The sequence below is a fragment of the Kogia breviceps genome, chromosome 16 (assembly GCF_026419965.1).
Source record: "Kogia breviceps isolate mKogBre1 chromosome 16, mKogBre1 haplotype 1, whole genome shotgun sequence".
Lineage (NCBI taxonomy): Eukaryota > Metazoa > Chordata > Mammalia > Artiodactyla > Physeteridae > Kogia > Kogia breviceps.
The window spans coordinates 24,638,004-24,659,860 of NC_081325.1; the positions used below are offsets into that span (position 1 = coordinate 24,638,004).

Here is a 21,857-nt window from a genome sequence, read left to right on the forward strand (position 1 = left end):
GGAGTATGTCTCCTTTTCTAGAGGGCTATTGCCTCTTAAATATCACTCTGTTGAGCTCCTGCCTGGAACTCTGCAGAAGACGGCTGAGCATATGACTTCCTGGAGGAATTCATGCACCTCACAGGCCAGCAATGGGGATGTGTCAACTTTTGCTTGGAAAAATAGAGATGAGTGTAACACAGGATTATCCTTCCCAGTTATGCAACCTCAACTAGCAGTCTTTTTAAATAAACTCACTCTGATGATCTGAAAATGAATATAGTGATGATGTCCATTCTGGCACGATTGAGAATCACTGTTTGCGTGATGTGGACGACCAACTGAAGAATAGATGATCTTTCTTCTGGTCTAGAAGTTAAGGGCTCTCAAAATTTTGCTAACAGGCTAAGAATAGGTCTGAGTATTCAGATGGGCTGATAAATGACTCTTTTTTTGAACATCTTTATTAGAGTATAATTGCTTTACAATGTTGTGTTAGTTTCTGCTGTATAACAAAGTGAATCAGCTATATGTACACATGTATCCCCATATCCCCTCCCTCTTGCGTCTCCCTCCCACCCTCCCTATCCCACCCCTCTAGGTGGTCACAAAGCACTGAGCTGATCTCCCTGTGCTATGCGGCTACTTCCCACTAGCTATCTATTTTACATTTGGTAGTGTATATATCTCCATGCCACTCTCTCACTTCGTCCCAGCTTACCCTTCCCCCTCCCTGTGTCCTCAAGTCCATTCTCTCTGTCTGCATCTTTATTCCTGTCCTGCCCCTAGGTTCATCAGAACTATTTTTTTAAATTCCATATATATAGTGTTAGCATATGGTATTTGTTTTTCTCTTTCTTGCTGAAAGAAAGAGACTTGCTCTTGAAATATTTTTCAGGCTGGGTATAAATGGAACTTACCTGATGGGATGTCAGTGGCATTAATCGTGAGATGGGCAAAGGGCTGAGTCTCAGGCTTGTTCCTTCTGGCCGGATCTAACCATGAACCTTCCACCATGGCTGGAGATGAGAGAAGCCACGTTAGCTCAAAGAGGAGTCACCCTAGGGGTTTTCAAATATTTATACAGATCCATGCTTACCTTTTTCTGCTCTGATGTGTTGTGATTTAACAATATGTTGCATTTCCTGCAATAAAAAGAAGAAAGAATCATCTTATTTATACACTCTTTTGATAAAGCAGTTAAGAATTCAGGACTGTTGGACATACAATAAATTAATCCTCTTTCCTTCAAAATATGCCAGAAGTACATAGGCAGTAAAATTTCTTGATGTTCTAAGTAGCTATCAAGGGAAGTTCACCCCCAAAGAATTATGTTGATGTGCTTAAAAAGTAGACTACACACATACCATCCAATAAAATACTTTGGACAATAAGAGGAAATAAAAGACAATGTAAATTATAAAACACGGAATCACTGAACATAATTAAACATTTGTAGCAGGTACACAAATGGAGATGAAGTTAACTAGGAAAATAACATTACCACAGAATATATGACCCTCTTAAATTTTTAGAGAGGCTCTTTTTATGTCTGTTTCATTAGTGAATTCCTGTTATAATGTTGAAGCTCAGCCCATAAGAAAGAGAAAGATGCTTGGCTCCCAGTGGTTAATTTTTTATTGTAAAAAGTCACAGTGTATTTAAAGTACTACATGGAAGTCTAAGAGCTTTTAGATTAACAATCATTAACTTAAAATATTGCCACAAATAGAGGTTAAGAAATGCAAGCCAGTAAAAGAAAGAACTCAAGTACATAAAGAACGTAGGTAATTGCATATCTCAATTTGAGCCCTGACAATGAAGGGTCCAATAGGTAACTGCAGGCCCACCTGAATCAAGACCTTAGCTACCATTAAATAGTAAAGTGATGTGGATGGACTTCAGGCTTTGACTTCAGCTCAAATCCCTTCTCAGTCACCTACAAATACTGAGGATATTAACAGCACCTTTATCATCAGTGGCTGTGAAGACTCAATGAGATCATGCATGTAGGCACTCACTCAGCAGAGGGTCTGGTAACTCCATACATCTAAATACTACTAGAAACACTCTGGAGAGATTCCTAATTTCTCTGTTACTAGAAACACTCTGGAGAGATTCCTAATTTCTCTGTTATTGGGGTGACCATCCATGCTAACTACCCCGCCCCCTCATGATGTTTGAAAATAGGCCAGTTAGCTTTAGTTCTTGGGATGTCTGGAGAGAAGGGCTTTGAGATAGATGATAGTTAGATAGATAGAGGCTATAACAAAACTTCAACTGTTAACAGTTGGAAGGGTTCTAGTGGTAAAATTACATTGATTCTTCTCTCTGCCTTCAAGACCCCCAAGAGAGAAGAGAATCAATTCTATTTTTAAAGACCCTTGGAGGATAGTACAGCTGTCTTCAGTTACCTATTCTAACATCCTAAAGAAGTCACAGCATGACTGACTTTTAGAAGGAAACTTTACAGCCTCATCCAAGGCTACTTCCTGCCTTTGCCTTGACCCAGAGCACTGCCCTGCACAGCTCTGGGAGCACCTCTGCAGGAAATTCCAGGCAAATGATGGCTGGCTCTTTTGGGTTGTGCAATGCAGTGGCCCTTACCAGGCTTTGTTACTCTCCCCACTCTGTCCAAGATTTATTTCTCTCCCCTGCTGACTCCCAAGTTTTTTCTCATGATCTTTGGATTCCCAATGGTACCCTGATTTCTGGAATTTCCTGGTTTAGTCTTCTCTGCATTCACAACAGAGATTTATATATGCACAATGTACCTATTATACATTGTGTATACCTTTATACATTTATATATACACAGTGTATCTTTTACCTTCATAAATACATAATACATTACGTATATAATGTATATATAGTGTATCTTTATTCATTGTATATATCTTTTTACATTTATAATGGAGATACATATACACAATGTTTACTATACATTGTATATAGCTTTATAGATTTATGATACAATATATCTTTATACATTGTATATCTCTATATACTTATATATGTGGATATAATGTAACTTTATCTGATTATTATCTCTTAAAAGATTGGAACAAATAGGAACCCGGATGACAGTAATTCAGAGGTTTAAAGCTACCCCTCACTTTCCCTCTAGCCCTGATCTGCCTCATCATCAGAAGGAAGAGGGGAGAGGGAAGGAGAAAGCAAAGCAAAGTATGACATATGCCTGCTTGCTGCTTTTCTATTGAGAAAAGCACACTTATTATTGAGAAAAACCAGGTACGATCCATTTTGCTAGCTCAGTGGTTCTCAACCTTGAACATGCAGCGCGATCTCCCAGAGGGCTTGTTGAAACACAGTTTCTGATCTGCTTGGTCTGGGGCGGGACCTGAAAATTTGCATTTCTAACAGAGGAGCTGGTGTTGCTGACCTGGGGCCTCCATTTGAGAAGAGCAATCCCTCTCACATCCCAGAAGATTTCAGAGATGAGCAAATCTGAGATTTTCTAGAAGCTTGAGACCAGGCCAAAGGAGCAGCAGACAAAAGTCACTGATTAAGTGGGCAGGGAAAGTTTGTCCTCTCCTACCGGGGAAATAACTTCTCCTGCCCATTTAATCAGCAGGTGCTAGGTCAGAGCTGTCACAGAAACTTTTCATTTCAAGAAAATTCAATAACCAGTGCCATTCAGAAACACTTTTAATGTCTGCTTAAAAAAAAAAAGAAGTGTGTCATGACCCAAGATGAATTAAAACTTGAGCTAAAGACCATGAGGTAATGCTGCTTTCATGTTATATATTGTTGGGTATCCAAGAATTGCAATTCCTCTCAGAAACCCTATAGGGAAGTTTCCACATGAAAAGCAAAGTATGTGATGTGTCTATAGCCTCAGGCTACAAAAAATGTAATCTCAATATCTGTTCTTATACCCCTACCCCACCCCAATCTTTTGAACTCAAGATTATTGTTATTTATGTGCAGATATCAACCACGAACATAACATTCTTCTAAGACTACAGTTTTAGGGTACCCTGGCCCAACTCCAGCCAGTCTAACTCAATTAGTCTGATATCGACTTGGTAGCTTTTTACAAGAATCTCCCCAGGTGATTCTAATATGCAGCAGGCGTTGAGAAACATTATTACTAATTGAGCGTTTCTGTGAATGGTTGCTTGGCGACAGCTCTATTTAGTCCTAGATTTATTATAGCCTCACGATTTATATATATTCCCAGTGTTAAAAATTAAATCATCCCTTACATTTGCAGCTAACAAAAAGCCAACTATCTCCCCTTGTATTATCCTGTTTGATTCATGTTAGAATCAGACTTACTAAGCTCACTTTTCAGACTGGAAAATGGAGGCCAAGAGAGAATAAGGATGCCCATAAGAACTCTGGGACTTGAGCCTATGCCTTCCCAGTCCTCTTCGAGAGCCATCAGCCCACCCCCTCCTTTGCAAGATGTGGTCAGCAACTCTACTCCTGGAAGCTGGCCCGTGATGGGGTTCAGGACATGCTACCCCCAAATACGGTGCTTTGGCAAGTGGAATACTTTAAGCTAAAGGATTTGGGGAAATGGCAGAGGCAGGGGCTACCTGGCTTTGTCCTTCTCCCCTGAAGCAGGTCACAGGCCCTCATGTGAGAAGTGCCTTACCACTGGGAAGAAAGGAGCATCTTCCTCTCTTAAGATGGGAGGACGCCTAGAGGAATCTGAAGGAACAGGCCTTGCTCCGTTTCCCCCAGTTTACCGTCCTTAGCTCAGACCCTGTCCTGTCCTGTCTCATTTTTCTACACCTTTCCACCCTTCATCAAACTGGGTATAAAACCCACTCAGCTTAACTATTCCTGTGGGTCTTCATTTCCTAATGAAAGCTCCTGTGTCACGTAAAACTTACATTAAATAAATTGGTATGCTTTTGTCTTATGATTTATCTCTTGTCAGTGTAATTTACAGGGCCCCGACTGGTGAACCCAAGTGGGGAGAGGGAAGAAATTTTTTTTCCCTCTCTACACCTATCAGGAAATTCTTAGAGGGTGGTCCCCTCCCTGAAGCAGAAACTCTGAAAGGAGGCCCAACTTGAGCAGGGATCTGACAAAAAGGAACCTCAACATCAGGAAGTATGGTCTCAGAATTCTTGGGGAGGGGGCTTCAGAAAACAGCAGGCTCAGAACCTGCCAAGACTTGTTCAGAGCTTGGCTGGTGAAGCCTCCAAAGTAAGCCATGAGGGCCCTGGACATGGGGGTCTCACATCTCCAAATGTGACTCCATCAAGGCCACTCCACAGAGCAGGGCCACTCTGTTTGGTCATTTTTCTCAAAGATCAGATACTTTGCTACGTACATACCAAGCACAGTTTTCTCTTGAATGGCCCCCTAATATTTTTAATTTTCAAAATTATAAGAAACTCTTCTAAAGGGGTACCCAAACTGCACCCTAACAGACAATTCCATTTATTTCCTAAGCTTTGCATTTATGTTTATTTTCATCCACAGTAGTCCTTTTCTTTTGTCACATTAATTAGAGTGTTTTAAAATTTGCAGAGTTCTTTAGTCCCAAATTTAATCATTCAGACATTGCTTCTGGTTTCTTTGAATGCAGAAAGTTCTGATTCATCTATTAATAATTTGGGGAAGACACTACAAAGAACATCCTAACTCCTTTCCTCTGAACAAATTATTCAGATGAAAGAGATCTTTTAAAAAATGTTATATGTGTTTTATCTTATTTTATATCCCACTGTAAATTAGAAAAAAAAAAAGTTAACTCTCTGGATACACATTCAATGCACTTATATGCTGTCTACATTCTCAGAATGCCCACAGCTTTGCATAAAGAAGTATAGGTAGTTCTGATACACCTCCCAGCAAACAGCCTCCAACAGAAGCCAGAAACAGTTTCCATGGTGAGGAAGCTGGGCAGACAGCCCTCCCTGCGATCTTCTCTTGGCTGAAAGCTACTAAAGAGAACCCAATGCCCTGCTCCCCAGGAAGATCAGCGATCTACCTTCTCAGAATACAGCATGTTTAGCATCTGTCACATGCAAGGACAAAGAGAACTACCCCCTGGTTTCCAAAACCTACTTAGGATCACCTGTAAATTACTAAGAAAAATCCCATGAATGAATGAACTTATTTATGGTCACACTGTAACAAGTAGGCTTTTCAGCGAATTTATGCATTTCTTAAATGAGCATAATTTGCTCCTAAATTATGAGAGCTTCATTTAACCCTTCAAAACAGGACAAAAAGGAAAACCGACCTACTGGTAGACAGCCAAAGAAATCGCTGCCAATTCAAGGATAGAAGAAATCCTCTGACATACTGCCACCTAGTGGACACTGTCTAACATTGCCAAGCCTGGGCTTCCACAGCCAGACCTTGCAGATTTGAAACTGCCGTTCGCCCCGAACTCCAAAGTCTAAAAAGCAGAAGTTTCACAACATTTGAAAATCTGCTCCTTGTGGTATCTTCCTATTTAGACTGCACTGACTTTTCGTCTTTGCTGTGCGAGTACATTTGAACAGACAAGAAAACAACCGGTATGATTTTTCTTTCCTTATTTTTGTTTTAAATTTCGACTTTTTATTTCACTCATAGAAAAAATGTTGGGATTTCACAATTTCTCCTCCAGGAAAGAAAGTACACAAAAGATCAATATGATTGTGTAAGTGTGGTCTCTAGGACTGCTTCTCTTTAACTTCTCCTGAATTCAACATCCCAGAAGTACAATTCCCAGGAGTGTGACAGAGACTGCTCGGACAGACTCCCTTGAACATCTTTAAAAAATATTTTTGGATCTTTTTCCAAAAGAGGGAGGAGGGAGACATCCCAGAACTGGCTCAGTCTTGATATATCAAAGCCACTTAGGAGAGACTGTACTCCGTAAGAATAACACCTATCAGTACTTTCAACTTCTTTTGAGTAATTATGGGAATTTTGCTCCCGGGAATTTAAACATTTACAGCAGACGCTTAAGCCAGCCTTTGCAAACTCAGCTGGATAACTGCCCCAAACAAGACTTTGATAGCGTACCAATTCAAGAGCGAATGTTATTAAATTGGCCTTAGTTTGTTTGACTGAAGTGGTTTTTTTTTGGTCTTACAAAATCATATGTATAAATAGATTTAAATTTGCACTGAGGACACTCCCAGCTGTAAAGATTCCCTGAAAAAAAGTCAAGTTCCTGGAGTCTGGCCTTATCAGACTGAAAATCCCACCTGATCATTGTGATGTGAATTGTGTGATCCATGTGGGAACTGTCAATCAGCACAGGAGAAGCAATTTGTCTAGCCAGATGCTTCCGGAAACCACTGGCACCAGCTCCTACCTGGGGTCTCAGGTGGCTGGTTCCCCCTGCAATCCCAATAGCAGCTGCAGGGACATCTGGCTGGTTGAACAAGGATTTAACACCCCGTTTGCCAGATATAATACAGGGTTCATACACTTGTTAACATATGTAATGCATTCATTTTAACATCTGAATGATACCCTTCCTGTAATTCTTCTCCAACCTAGTTACAAGAATAGTGTTTTCATCAGCTGAGTTAGCACATAAATGCCACATTTGGGTTGCTTCTGAAAATGAATAGTCAGTTTCCTAATCTTGCAGAGAAATCCTGCAAGCTCAGAAATCCATCCTCTCCTCTCCAGCCAAGGGACCACTGCCTTCCTTCAAGCTTTCATCATTTCTCATTAAGATTCCAATAATAACCTCCTACCTCCTCTCCTGATCTCCTGCTTTCCTCCAACTGGTCCATTGCTGCTAGAGTGGGCATCAGAAAGTCCGCACGGGAGCAAGCCCCTTCTCTGCTTTTTTTGAAAGGTTTTTAAAAATTCTTATTGAAATATAGTTGATTCACAACGTTGTGTTAGTTTCAGGCACACAGCAAAGTGATTCCGTTATATAGATAGATTCACAGATAGATATATTCTTTTTAAGATTCTTTTCATTATAGGTTATTACAAGATACTGAATATAGTTCCCTGTGCTATATGATAAGGCCTTGTTGGTTATCTATTTTATGTACAGTAGTATGTATATTTTAATCCCAAACTCCTAATTTATCCCTCCCCCCACTTCCCCTTTGGTAACCATAAGTTTGTTTTCTAGGTCTGTGAGTCTATTTCTGTTTCGTAAATAAGTTCATTTGTAGTACGACAATCTCTAGGTCCATCCATGTGCTGCAAATGGCATCATTTCATTCTTTTTTATGGCTGAGTAATATTCCACTGTGTATATATACCACATCTCCTTTATCCATTCCTCTGTCAGTGAAGTCCCTTCTCTTCTGAAAACCCTCCAGGGGCTGCCTGCAGACTTCAGGAACAAGTCTACATTCCTTACCTGGGCTTATAAGGCCCTGCACGACCAGGCTGGTTACCATTCTGGACTCTCCAGCTACTCCTCCCCTGCACCCCCAAACTCCATCACCCCTGAGGACACTGGACACTCAAGCCACGCGGAACTACTTACAGTTATTTCTCTCTGCAGGTCTCCTGCCCTCCCATCCATGCAGACCTGGCGTACAACTGCTCCCCTGGAGAAATGTCTTACTGTCTTATCAGTAGCTCATCTTTAATTGTAAAGATATTTTTTCCATGGCATTCTTGGCTCACAAGGCACCGAAACAATAGCCACCAGGTGTTGTGGAGCAACTAAAGAGACAGGATTAGAACTGATGCCTTAGCTTCGCTTGCCTGCTCTCCGAAAGCTCACATGGAACTTCCAATCCACAGGACATGGGGGAACACTTTGTGTGCATCTGGATGGAGCTGGAGGCCCCCCAGCTTGTCATGAAGAGTCAATGGTGACAGTTCGAAAACACCTCAAAGCAAAGAACTTTAAGAGCAGGAGCCATTAAAGGTTCTGCCACCTAAATACATGTCATTCAGGTATAGTGGAGCCTGTGCTTCTCAGCCCAGATCCCCTGGAGCAGAGCCCTACAGGGTACCGGGTACGAGGACGGAGAGGGCAAGAGCACTGGGAAGGGGGAAGGGCAACTCCCCCCCAACCCCCACGGGGGGGGAGGGGGAGATGGGGGAGGGGAGATGGGGGAGGGGGAGATGGGGGGTGAGCTAGGAGGGGCCCAGGGTCCAGCAAGTGTCGGGGCAGGGGAGACAGTAGATAAGGCATAAGCCCCCCTAATCCTGAAGGTGAGAGCCATCTCGGACTTGAATTTGTAACTTTACCCTCTCGTCCCTAAAAAATTCTTTATTTCTTACTATGAACTACTGATTTAAAAAATTCTCTCAAAGCCAAAGTCTTCTCCACAGGATTCTATCTCCCCTGCCCTGATGCACCCCGCCCGCTGAACCCCCTCATCTCTGTCTCCTCACTGAATCAGCCACCAGCCCACGACCATCCCTGGAAATTCTCAAGAAAGAGCTTTACCAAGAAAAATGTGGACTGGCTTCCTCCTTCCACCCCAAGTACAGTCAGCGAGGGCTCATTTCTCCCAGAAGAGGTCTGCTGATTGGAAAAGACATGTCTTTGCACACAGATAATGTACTCTACCCACCGAAGGGCTAAAGAATACGGTGCCCTTGTTTTCCTAAAGCAGAGTGATGCTTTCCCGGCCGGGCGATGGCTATGCTGGGAATAGAAAATTAGTCTTTATTGTTTAACCTTCACGGTTTAAATGAGGAAGTTTCTGCTCTAGTTACGGGTCCCCTCGGGTTTTCATAAAGTAGCCCTACGACAGCAATATTAGTCTTCATAAAGAGCCCAGTTTTAAAGTGTCTTGAGCTAAGGTACGCGTTTGAAAAGTTTCATCTAAGGGCTTGGCAGAGTAACTGCCAAGTTACTCTGGCAGTAACTTGGCAGTTATCACGTCTCTGCTCTCTTCTGCCACTTGAAACATAATTATGCCACCTCACTTGGGCAGAGCTTCTGACATTCACAAAGCCCTATCTCCTCTATAGAAGGCTCACTCTCGCAGACTCGTCCGCAAAGTAGCTCTGACTGCTGCAAATGGAGCTAAAGGGGAACAGAGGTCCCAGGCCAGCCACTGTGGACAGTGTGGCCAGGGAGGGAAGGGGCAGGGTGGCCGTGAAGGTCCTCCAGACTCAAAGTCCCTATGGCTCAGGCCCCAAAGAGGGAAGGCGCTCCCTCTTGAAGAAGCAGGAAAAACACCCCACTTGGGAGCGACCTCCACCCCTTGATGAGAATCTTCCAGGCACTGCTGATGTGGCTAGCTTCCGACAATATTAAACAACCAGCCACCTGTTGACACCAAGAGCAGGGGGGAGCACAGGCCACTCACGTATTCATTAACAGTGTTCTTTGAACGTCAACTGAGCGCCTACCCGTTGTACCTGTCATCGGCTAGAGAAACCAAACATCACGTGGTCTCTGTCCTCGGAATGAGTCAGACCCACACCCGGCTCCTGGGGTCAATGCTATGATGGGATGGATACAAAAAGCCCTAGGTGTGCACAAAAGGGGCCCCTAACCCCAAAGGTGGGCAGGCGGGCGTCACTGGGGGACTCTTTGGGAAGTAATGCCTGAGCTAAATTTTGAAAGACAATTAGAAAACTGTACACAAAGAAGAGCCTGGAATGGCACATAAAGAACATGCACAAAGACCCATAATTCATCCATCCATTTCATCCATCCATCCATCCCACAAAGCTCACTGATGGCTGCTAGGGCCACATGTTCTGAAGGATGCTGAGATGCCGCGTGTCCTGGACCGATATCCTCTCTGCCTTCACTGTGTTTATGGCTGTAGCAGGGGGGGCGGGGGTGGGGTGGGGAAGGGCACAGCCAGGTTAGGGAACTTCTAGCACTTTCCTGAGGTGGGTCCACTGAGCACAAGCTGAGGTGGGGTGAGGACATGGAGCCACAAGGTAATGAGCCTGGAGAGGCTGGCATTGGAAGGAGGGTTCCAGAACACAAAAGGCTTTGTGTTATGTGTTCAGCAGCTCAGACTTTATCCAGGTGACTATAGGGGGTCCACGGAAAGTAAGATTTGAATTTGAGAAGTCACTCAGCTGTGGAGAGGATGGACGGGAGGTAATGTGAGTAGGATGGGGTGCCCACTTGCAGTGGTCCAGATGCAAAATGACAATGGTGATGGTGACACCTGTGTTCAGGTGACAACAGCAGTGACACAGAGTAAAGTATGTGAAGGCTTAGTAAGGAGGTAGAATTCCCAGGGCGGGGGCGAGGTGAAAAGTCAATGAGTAAGTGTCTAAGACCATCTTCTGGCTTCTAAGACCATCTTCTGGCTTCTGATTTGGGGTGATGGAGATAATATCATAGTAATTCACCACAAAAGGGTAGATCAGATGAGAAGCAGGTACAGGCACTGAGGAGAAGAGATTCTGAGTTCACCTAAACTTTCTGATGAAGATAAGCCTTACAGTTTATAATTATCAAGATTATTTTTACTGCAGCTATTCCCACCTAGTGTTCTCAAAGGGCAATGACTAAGGACTGGGGTAGCACCCTCGTGATGAGGAAGCTACGAGAGAATGGACCTCTCACACCCTGAATCTCAAAAAGTTCAAGCAAACATTTATTGTGTGGTCATCTCAGATACACACTGTTCTCTGCAACTTCCAAGACCCATCTTCTCTACACAACACAGGCTGAATCCTACTTCTTAAATGTAGTCGTTCATTCACCAATGGCTTCCCTGTCCTCCAGTGGCCCTCAACTCTTCTTAGGATGCTTAGAACACCTCTTTGGTCAGTATCCACCCTGAAGCCTTCTTGTAAAGACGGACCAGCCCTCAGCCCTTCTAAAAAAGGATTTCCCACCTCACAAAGTCTACTCCTAAAATCAGAATCTTTGTAACAGATCTGGGAACCTTTTTCTTTCTTTTGTAAACAAGGTCCCCAAGTGATTTTTAAGATCAAGCAGGTTTGGAAAACGCTGCTCTAGGGCACGCCATTCTCTCCAGTTCCACAGGCTGTACTTCTCCTAGGACGAGCTACTCCTGGTGGAGCAATCCAACCATCCTTTACCAAGTCCCCTCCAACTGAGGACCCTCAGTCTTACTGACTTCTGGAGTCTTAGCTCAAGAGCCCCATGCCACATAACGAGATGCTCCTCTTTCAGGAACGTCCTTCTTCTCTGTTTCTTTAAAAATGTCAAGCCAGAATATCTTTCCTTCCACCCTGGAGTACTTCTAGCACGAAGATAAGCCCACCTCTGACAACATCACTCCCTGGTTATTTCCCTCATGCAGACCCTCTCACCTTTTGCCCTGGGTCTCCCCTGAGACTGAGCGCATCACAGCCAATGGCCCGTTGTTGGGCAAAAGGCAGTAGATGACCTTGGTTTTGTAGGAAAATTCTGTGGGTCATACTTTGGCTTTCCCATAAAGGCAGCTTTTATAAATGCTAGATATGATTGGGGTTGATTGAATTGCAGTTCCCAAAACTGTTATGGCAGAGATGAAATCCCATTGGAAAACCACTACATGACTAACATCTTGATTTGGGAACACCAGTGCCCCCAAACCCCAAGTTGCCTTGTGGGTTTACAAGAAACTTTCTTGGGACACATACTCTTACATACAAAGGCAAAGAGATAACGAACGGGTTTAATTTTTCCCCTTGTATCTGTTGTGTGTGTATTAACCTAAAAGCAAATGAGAAATAATGGCTATGTAACAACTCCAGTGATTACAATTTCATAAACAGTTAAGATCTACTCACCTTTTAATTGATTTTTTATGTACTTTAGTTTTTCAAATGGGAATAGGTTTCCTGTAATAACTGACATTGGAATTCTAAGGGATCAGCTTTACAGATGAAAAAAACCACCACTCAATCTGATGAACTTTTTAAAAATTAATGTTCTTGAATCCACAAAACCTACTAAAAACTGGACAAGTGAGAATCAAGGTTTATTCACAGATCACAGATGCATATGACTAAATGAATCTTTGAAAGTTCCTCAGAAAGATGCATGCTGTTAATTCTACCTTCAAATTTCTCTCTCTTCTGGAATCTAAATAATCTTAAAGTACTTTAACTTTTAGAAAATAAAATCTTGACTGTTCCAATTTTTCATAGACTTATATGTAGAGAGAGTTACCTCTTGTTCATATAGTGAACCCACTTTCCTGCCTAAATAGGGTTTAATGAGTACTGGAGACCACTCATTGTCCCCCTAGAATCCATCCTCTCCTCTCTCCGGTTAGTTATAGGCAACCCCTTTCCTCAAGCTTTGGTGCAAATGGTTGCTCCGCTAGAGACTACAATGTGTAGCCTACTTTGCATCCATGTGTCATTTTATGAGTAAGTTCCAGCCAATAAGATGCTACTAGAAATGACCGATGTCTCAACTTCCAGGTACCGCCTTGACTTTTTCTTTCTCCCTTTCCTCTGTCTGGAGATGACAACATATGGAGAAACCAATTTGGATCCAGAGATGGAAGGTACCTGTTGAGGATGGAGGTGCCTTCCTGCCAGCCCTGAGCTACCACCTCCGGATTATTGCACACGAGAGAAAAAACTTCTCTTATTTTGTCCAATGAGTGATGAGTCTTTTTGTTAGGGCAGCAGAGACTATATGAAATAACAGTGGATATATGACTGAGGATCAAAGGGCTGTGAGCCTTTGGGTACATCATTCTTAGTACCAGGAGATAGTTTCACTTATATTGTGAACCCTGCAGGAGATAAGGCCAACTATGCACTGATTCCCAGGGAATAAAATAAGAATTCCAGGTAAGAATGAATTGTTCAGTGATTATGGCTCTGGTCTTACACCCCATTTTCCAGTAAATCTTTGGAGGCTCAGAGACTTACTGACTCCAGGAAATGGTTACTCAAGAATATGCTAACAGGGCTTCCCTGGTGGCGCAGTGGTTGAGAATCCGCCTGCCGATTCAGGGGACACGGGTTCGTGCCCCGGTCCGGGAGGATCCCACGTGCCGCGGAGCGGCTGGGCCCGTGAGCCACGGCTGCTGAGCCTGCGTGTCCGGAGCCTGTGCTCCGCAACGGGAGAGGCCACGGCAGTGAGAAGCTCGCGTACCGCAAAATAAATAAATTTTTAAAAAAAGAATATGCTAACAACATAGCCTACTGGTAGCCATCATCACCATTGGCTTTTCATATTCTGGGACGAAATAAGAGAGTTTTACAAAAACATATAAGAAGCCAGAGCTGTGTTTTTAGTTCACATTGTAAACCTGCCTCTATATAGTTTATAAGCGATGAAGAGGCAAAGTGACCTGGGAAAAACATGATTAAAGCAAGAAGTCCAGGTGAACATAACTTTCAACAAAAATTAACCTGTAGTATGATTATATGGAGGCATTATTGCTTCAGGCTATAATATTAATAATGATCAATTATAACATTGGTAAGACATCCAATAGATGAGAACCAGACATAACATTCTGAATGGCTTTGTGAGTTGGTCAATGACCCATGATTATTAAAAAACATTAGTTTACAGAGTTCAAGAAGTCATCAGTCATTTACTTGTTTTTTCCTTCAATCTTGAGTCTAAATTAGATGTGATATATTCAAAAGTGAGCAAAGTGGCTGCAGTTCTTGTCCTGAGGGAACTGCAGATTCATTCCAAGATCTCTAAGCATTTCTGATTGTGCAGCTTTTTCAGGGAAAAATTTTTAATGCTCCCAAACGTGCATATTTATTTATTAAATAAAAACGTTCCTGTGTATTAGCTACCTTATAAAATATTCACAAAAATATTTTGAAGCCAATATTAAAGTACACATATACATGTAAATCACCTTGCTTCCTTCCAGCGTCCTAGGGAGGTCACCTTGAATGCACTGAACACCCCACGGTTGGAGAGCAAAGTGATTGGGCTGATTTGTATATTGATCTGTCTCCTCCATATCACCCTTTCAGATACATTTCAAAGTAAGTTTCAGGAAGTCTTTCACAAACAGGTACCCAATGTGAAATCAACAAGCAGGCATACTAACATCAAGTAGAGTCACAGCCCAGGGCTCAGGATGTATAAATATGTATAAACAGATGGCTTTCCACTGACACTGGTCGGGAGGTCTGAAGGTTGGTTTTTTGGTCGTGAGGCATGTGGGATCTTAGCTCCTGGACCAGGGAATGAACCCACACCATCTGCACTGGAAGGCAAAGTCTTAACCACTGGACCACCAGGAAATTCCCAAGACACACAGCTTTAATTATACTAACAGACTAGTGTAACTCACAGGATGAGTAGAACTTTATTTCGTTAATTTAATATTTGTTTTTGTTGTGCTATAGGATTGTTACTCATGGGTAACAATATTACGCACAGGGAATTCTTTTTAAGGAATAAGAAGTTGTCATAATATTCCATTGTATATTATGGGATGTGACTCTGCTTGATGTTAGTATGCCTGCTTGTTGATTTCACATTGGGTAGCTGTTTGTGAAAGACTTCCTGTTCAGGCCTGAGCCCCCCCACACTGCTCCTCAGGCTGGCAGAGGCCAGAGAGGCGGCCAGAGCTGGAGCAAGAATTGCTCTATAAATCGGACACCGTATTTGTACTAGTGTTTTCTTTATTGTCATAGACTGTTATGAGAGACTATGTAAATTGTGGTTGGTAGGGTTGGATCACTAAGAGGCTTTCAGAGTTCTGTGCTAAAGGGAAAGAAAGCCAAGAAAACCCAGCCACAAACAAAAAAGGCAGAAAAAACAGCATTACTTGTCTAACCAAAGACGGGCTGGGTAAATACCACTTTTTGCACACATAGAATGTGATATTGTGCTTATGTCTAGCATTTGTTACCATTGGATGGGGAGATCTCTCAGTAATGATTGCAGCCACAGAAGTAATTGTGTTTTATGGGTTCACCCAATACCTATATTAGAACTGAAGCTAAGATACAAACCTACTTATGAATGCCTGATACATCCATCCTATTTTTAGCATCAGCAAGAGAAATGAGAAATCTGATTATTTTGGCAAGATGTATAGAATGTCACCTTCACCAGTAATCCTCATCAAAGGCTAATACATTTGGAAAATCATTATTTGGCCAAGGTAAGAGAAGGGTAAATCCTTGGTTAAAGGACAAGTTATAGCAAACTGCCTAGCACAGTGTGTGCACTGAATAAAATTGCTTGAGTCTGATGATAAGATGAATAACGTGTCTCCTTGCTAAAGAGTCTCTTGTCTGGGGGAAGAAATGGCATCTTCTACCTCCAAACACACAACGGTATATTATGACAACTTCTTATTCCTTAAAAAGAATTCCCTGTGCGTAATATTGTTACCCATGAGTAACAATCCTATAGCACAACAAAAACAAATATTAAATTAATGAAATAAAGTTCTACTCATCCTGTGAGTCACATTAGTCTGTTAGTATAATTAAAGCTGTGTGTCTTGGGAATTTCCTGGTGGTCCAGTGGTTAAGACTTCGCCTTCCAGTGCAGATGGTGCGGGTTCATTCCCTGGTTGGGGAGCTAAGATCCCACATGCCTCACGACCAAAAAACCAAAACATAAAAGGGAACAACATTGTAACAAACTCAATAAAGACTTGAAAAATGGTCCACATCAAAAAATCTTAAAAAAAACCCAAAACCTGTGTGTCTTTAATAAGAGCAGTTGACTATTCTTGTCTGCCCACAAATCTTTCTCCTTCTGGCTTCCCAGGCACTGAATCTCTCATAATTAGTGTTACTCATGTGGAATGAGTCATGCTGTCCCCAACAGGCTCCTAAAATAGTGGAAATTCTGTCATTATTGTTCATCAACATCTTTAAGTACAAATTGGCTTATCGTACTCTCTAGACAGTCAGTCAGAAAGCTCAAAGGAAACGGGACAATGAACAAATAAGTTCTGATGGGGGAGTTAGCGGCGGAAAGTTCACCGAGGGAACAGAAGTGTAGGACTGCCAGGGAACAGCTATTGGCCACGTCTCTCCATCTGGCATTTGTTTCCACTTAGGACGTGAGATAAGGCTATCACTTTAAAAAAAAAAACAGCAAAAAAATGTCTTAGTCCCATTTTTGAATAACCCAAATTACACCCACTTATTCAAAATAATTTTCTATTATATTAAATTATACACACACATACATTCACACACAGAAAATGAGGTCTACTCCAAGGTGTATGTTCTCATTCATGGACTATGGCTTTGCATAGTTCCGTCTTTACATTATCCGATCCTATTTTAAATGCCTCTATAGAGTTTTCTAGCTTTGTACATTCCTTGTTAAGCTAATTTTTCAGGCTTTTTAAAAATTATGAATGAAATCTTTCATTCATGTTTTCTAATTATTGTTTGAAATGGGGGCAGCTAGTGATTATTACCTATTAACTATTTTTTAAATAAATTTATTTATTTATTTTTGGCTGCGTTGGGTCTTTGTTGCTGCACGCAGGCTCTCTCTAGTTGCGACGAGCAGCGGCTACTCTCCATTGTTGTGCATGGGCTTCTCGTTGCAGTGGCTTCTCTTGTTGTGGAGCACGGGCTCTAGGTGTGCGGGCTTCAGTAGTTGTGGCTTGCGGGCTCAGTAGTTGTGGCTCACGGGCTCTAGAGCACAGGCTCAGTAGTTGTAGCGCACAGGCTTAGCTGCTCTGTGGCATGAGGGATCTTCCCAGACAAGAGCTCGAACCCGTGTCCCCTACATTGGCAGGCAGATTTTAACCACTGTGCCACTAGGGAAGTCCCTGGCTATTAACGTTTACAAACTGATTTATTTTGCTTGTAGCTTTTCAGTTCTTTTGAACTTTCCCAAGTATACAATCATATCACATGCAGATTCTACCTTCTATATATTTTATTTCATTCTCATATGTAATTACATTTGCTGGCACATTCTGAACAATGTTAAATAACATGGAGACAGTAGGCATCTTTGGTGTATTCCTGATATTAAGAGAAATGCTCCTATTTTTCATCATTAGCTAACTTTTAGTTTGAGCTATTTAGGATAACATCAAAAATCCATCTTGTTCTGTTTTCTAATGGATTTTAAACATCAGAAATAAGTGTAAAATTCTGTCAATCACTTCTCAGTGTCTATGAGATGATAATGTTTTTCTCCTTTGACCTGTTAAGATGAACCATCCTTGCATTCTCATAGGTAAATGTTAATGGTATCTGTTCTTCTTAATATTACTTATTTTCCAAATTATCTTGGCTGATCTTGCATACTTATTCTTCCAGAGGAAACCCGAAGTATAATTTTTAAGAACCAGAACACCATTGAAATTAAAAGTTTATCTGTTTTTCATTGTAAGGATATACAATATGGGTTGATTTAAACAGAAAATTAGGAGACAATCATTTACTTAACCAGAATTACCTTAATTAGAGGTTCAGCTTTGAACTAACAGATTACCTCTGGTACATGCCAATGTTTATAGATAGACCACTCAGTATTTAAGAGGTGGGATAAAAAGCTGACTACTGAAAATGAAACATAAAACAAAAACAATAAAAAATGAATTTGAATTTGTCTTTGTCTGATTTAACTCCACTAAGTATAATATTCTTTAGGTCCATCCACGTTGCTGCAAATGGCAATATTTCATTCTTTTTTAAAATATATCACTTACATGTGAAATCTAAAAAACAATACAGAAGAATGTATATGCAAAAACAGAAACAGACTCACAGACAGAAAACAAACTTGTGGTTACCAGAGGGGGAGAGGGAGGGAAGGAGGGACAAATTAGGAGTATGGGATTAACAGATACAAACTACTATACATAAAATAGAATAAGGAACAAGGATTTGCTTATTCCCTTACAGCCCAGGGAATTGTATCCAACATTTTGTAATAGCCTATAATAGAATATAATCTGACAAAAAACTGAATCACTTTGCTGTATACCTGAAACTAACACAATATTGTAAATCAACTATACTTCAATAAGAAAAGAATAGCAAATTGAGTATTAGATTTCACAATATATAGCTCAGTAGATCCTCTTTTTCCCAATGTAGATCAGGACTTTTGATGATAATTTTAAATTGAGGGTCTTGCAAATGTTATGTCTTTCTCTCCTCCACTAATACACTATCCTTCAACATATAGCTTAAAATGCCTTAAGAATAGGCTGTTTAATTATTTACTGTATTAATTAAATTAATTAATTATACATCTTAAATGGACCTAGTAGTTTCCTAAGGATAGTATATAATCAACATGTTTATTGCTGCTGGTGATAAAAATGTCACAGTGGTTTTCAGTGTCCTATTGTTTTGTCCTATTGCATGTTTAGAAAAATGATCAAACCTGCTCTATCTAAAATTTTAAAATATGTCTTTGATTAAATCATCAACAATGACAATGAATTAGTAATAATGCTGATAAAAGTAATATATAAACATTTAATGAGTGCATACTATATTTCCAGTACTGTGCTTAGGTCCTTTACATCTTTTATTTCAAATCAGCCACAGTCCTGCTACGGAGGGATTGTGAGCTCCACTTTTTAAAGATGAGGAAGCCAAAGTGAAGAAATGTTAAGTATTTTCCAAGATCACATTTATTTAATCGTAAGTGTACCTGACTTCATATGCCACAATTTTTCCCACAAAATATATATGAATTAAGATGATGTGAGCAGAGGTAAATACAGTATAGTAGCCATTCAATTTCCAATTTCTTTCCATAGTAAAAAATCAGAAGTTACTCATTTTTCTCTTATTTTTAGTAGTTTAATTTTTTGCAAAAGCAGAAAAAGAAAATGTCATAGAACTTTAAAAAATGAATTAGACTAGTGGAATTGCTGTTGCTATAGCTCAAAAATTACAATGTAAGATAAAACGATCAAATTTAAACCCACATTTTAAAATATGCATCTACTGCGTAAAAGCTAAGCACCTACACACTATAATGAAAATGCAATATTTTTAAGCGATAGCTCTTATAGATATTAGAATGATATGTACTTCCTTAAGTCTATGATGTATTTTTTTTTTATATTTCAGAATCTCTGAAATTGATGCAACTAGAATCTATAGTGATCATGTTTAATTCTTCAGTTAAAATTCTTTTCTTTCTTTGCAATGCATGAAATAAAGTAAGCTGAAAATTCGTGATATCTTAGATTTGTTGAAATATAGCAAAGATCAGTTTTAAGGGTTATACAAAACAGCTTTATCGACCTACTTCTATGTCCAATACATATCCTCTTTCTAAAAAATGCTATTACTATTTGTGAATCTTTAAAAAAGAAACTAAATTTTAGTTTAGATTTAAGGCATTTGAGAACTTTAGTATTTACTCTAAGATGATCAGAGATAGCCCAGGGAGTTGCAAACTAGAGGCTGGGATTTATAAGCAGATGCAAGAATCCATGCAGATGTGCACGCAAGTATGCAATGTATACAGATGTGCATGCACTGGAGTCACGGGATGCTACCCGGTTCTTGGGTAGAAGTAAAGTAATTGCAAGGCTGCAGAATTCTCAAGTGACTTTATCCAGGAAAGTAAAACAAGCAGTTATCCCAGGGTTTCTCAACTGAGGCTGTCGGTGTAGAGAAGTCATCTGTCTTCTCTGTCCCCATTTCCTCCCTTCTCACCCAGCTCTCCCGGAGAATGAAAAATGGACAGAGAATTTCCATCTCACCCACCACACCAATTCTTGCTCTACTCTCTTTACCCCCTCACTTCGGATGACAACAGTGGACCAGCTATAGTTATTCTCAACAGAGACCTGGATCCACAGATGTGGAATAGAGGTTCCTACCATTGTGAAACCAAATATAAGGGAAGTAGCCAGCAGAGAATCCTGTGAGCTAAAGGAATGTCTTCTAAGGCAGGGAATTCAAACTAGCAAACTGACCCACTGACTACCACAAACTATCTCTGTCCTCCTTCCAAGTGTGAATGTAAATCCCTCCTCCAAAATAAGAGAAGAAAAAAAAGAAAGAAAAGAAAAGAAAAGAAAAGAAAGAAAGAAAGAAAGAAAGAAAGAAAGAAAGAAAGAAAGAAAGAAAGAAAGAAAGAAAGAAAGAAAGAAAGAAAAAGAAGGAAATTAAGAAAGTAAGGGAAGGAAGGAAGGGAGAGGGGGGGAGGGAGGGAGGGAGGAAGAAAGGAAGGAAGAAAGAAAAGAAGAAAGAAGGAAAGAAAGAAAGGAAGAAAAGGAAGGAAGGAAGGAAGGAAGAAAGAGAGAGAAAGGAAGGAAAGAAAAGAATATTTGCATGAATGTTGCTGGTCACCAAAACTAACCACTACCAACTTCAAAAGAATTCTGCTAATCCCGCAAAAAATTCTCTTTAGCTCTCTTACAAATTATTAAAATAAAAAAGAACAAAGTCAACAGCACTTAGCCAGTTTTAATTTTCAATATTAGGAGAGTCAGTGAGGGCCCTTGACTTATCTCAGTGTGGACTCACCTTTTGCACAGCTGCTTGAAAGGCCTGTTTAATTCTCTTACACGAATCAGGTATTAATTTTGAGTCTTGACTCTCCAGAGTTGTGTCTTGCAAATCCGTGTTTTCATGGAGTTTGAAAATTCTATTAATGCAGTGAGTGTCGTCTTCTGATATTCTATTAGGATCCATCTGAGGGGGGAAAATGTGAGGACGTCAGAGTGGTTATCACTGATCATTCTGTTATTTAATAAAGTGTGACTTAAGGACAAAAGAATTCATCCTTGCAAGAGTCATTATGTCCCCAACAACTAATAGTTAATACAATTACCATCGAGTTGGTGAAAAACCTGACTTCTAATTCATTTTTATGAGTAGCTGACTATCATCCACAACACACCTGTACACATGTGATTCATGAGGAAATCACCAAAGTCGTCTTACATTGTAAAAGTGCTCACTGAGAGGAGGGGAATCAAAGAAATTACATGTGTTCAGTACAGGGAGAGAAAGCCTTTTAAGTCCCCCCAATGCAACACGCTATGTGGGATTCTGAAGCCCACTTGGATATTCAAAGCATGAAACCTATATAAATCAGGTGAAATTAACATCATGTTCAGCTGCCATGT

General features: G+C 40.7%; 1 protein-coding gene and 1 long non-coding RNA gene across 4 annotated transcripts in view; one reads left to right on the plus strand and one right to left on the minus strand.

Annotated features, from left to right (window-relative positions):
* LOC136792817 (uncharacterized) overlaps positions 1-21,857 on the plus strand; it is a 407,046-nt gene that overhangs the window by 228,371 nt on the left and 156,818 nt on the right. The gene's annotated exons all lie outside the window — the stretch shown is intronic.
* TNFSF11 (TNF superfamily member 11) overlaps positions 1-21,857 on the minus strand; it is a 34,824-nt gene that overhangs the window by 6,300 nt on the left and 6,667 nt on the right. The window contains exons 2-4 of the mRNA XM_059042213.2: positions 21,253-21,420; positions 1,079-1,124; positions 900-998 (exon numbers count right to left, since the gene is read on the minus strand). Coding sequence (XP_058898196.1) covers positions 900-998; positions 1,079-1,124; positions 21,253-21,420 — 313 coding nt within the window. The remainder of the gene's footprint in view (positions 1-899; positions 999-1,078; positions 1,125-21,252; positions 21,421-21,857) is intronic.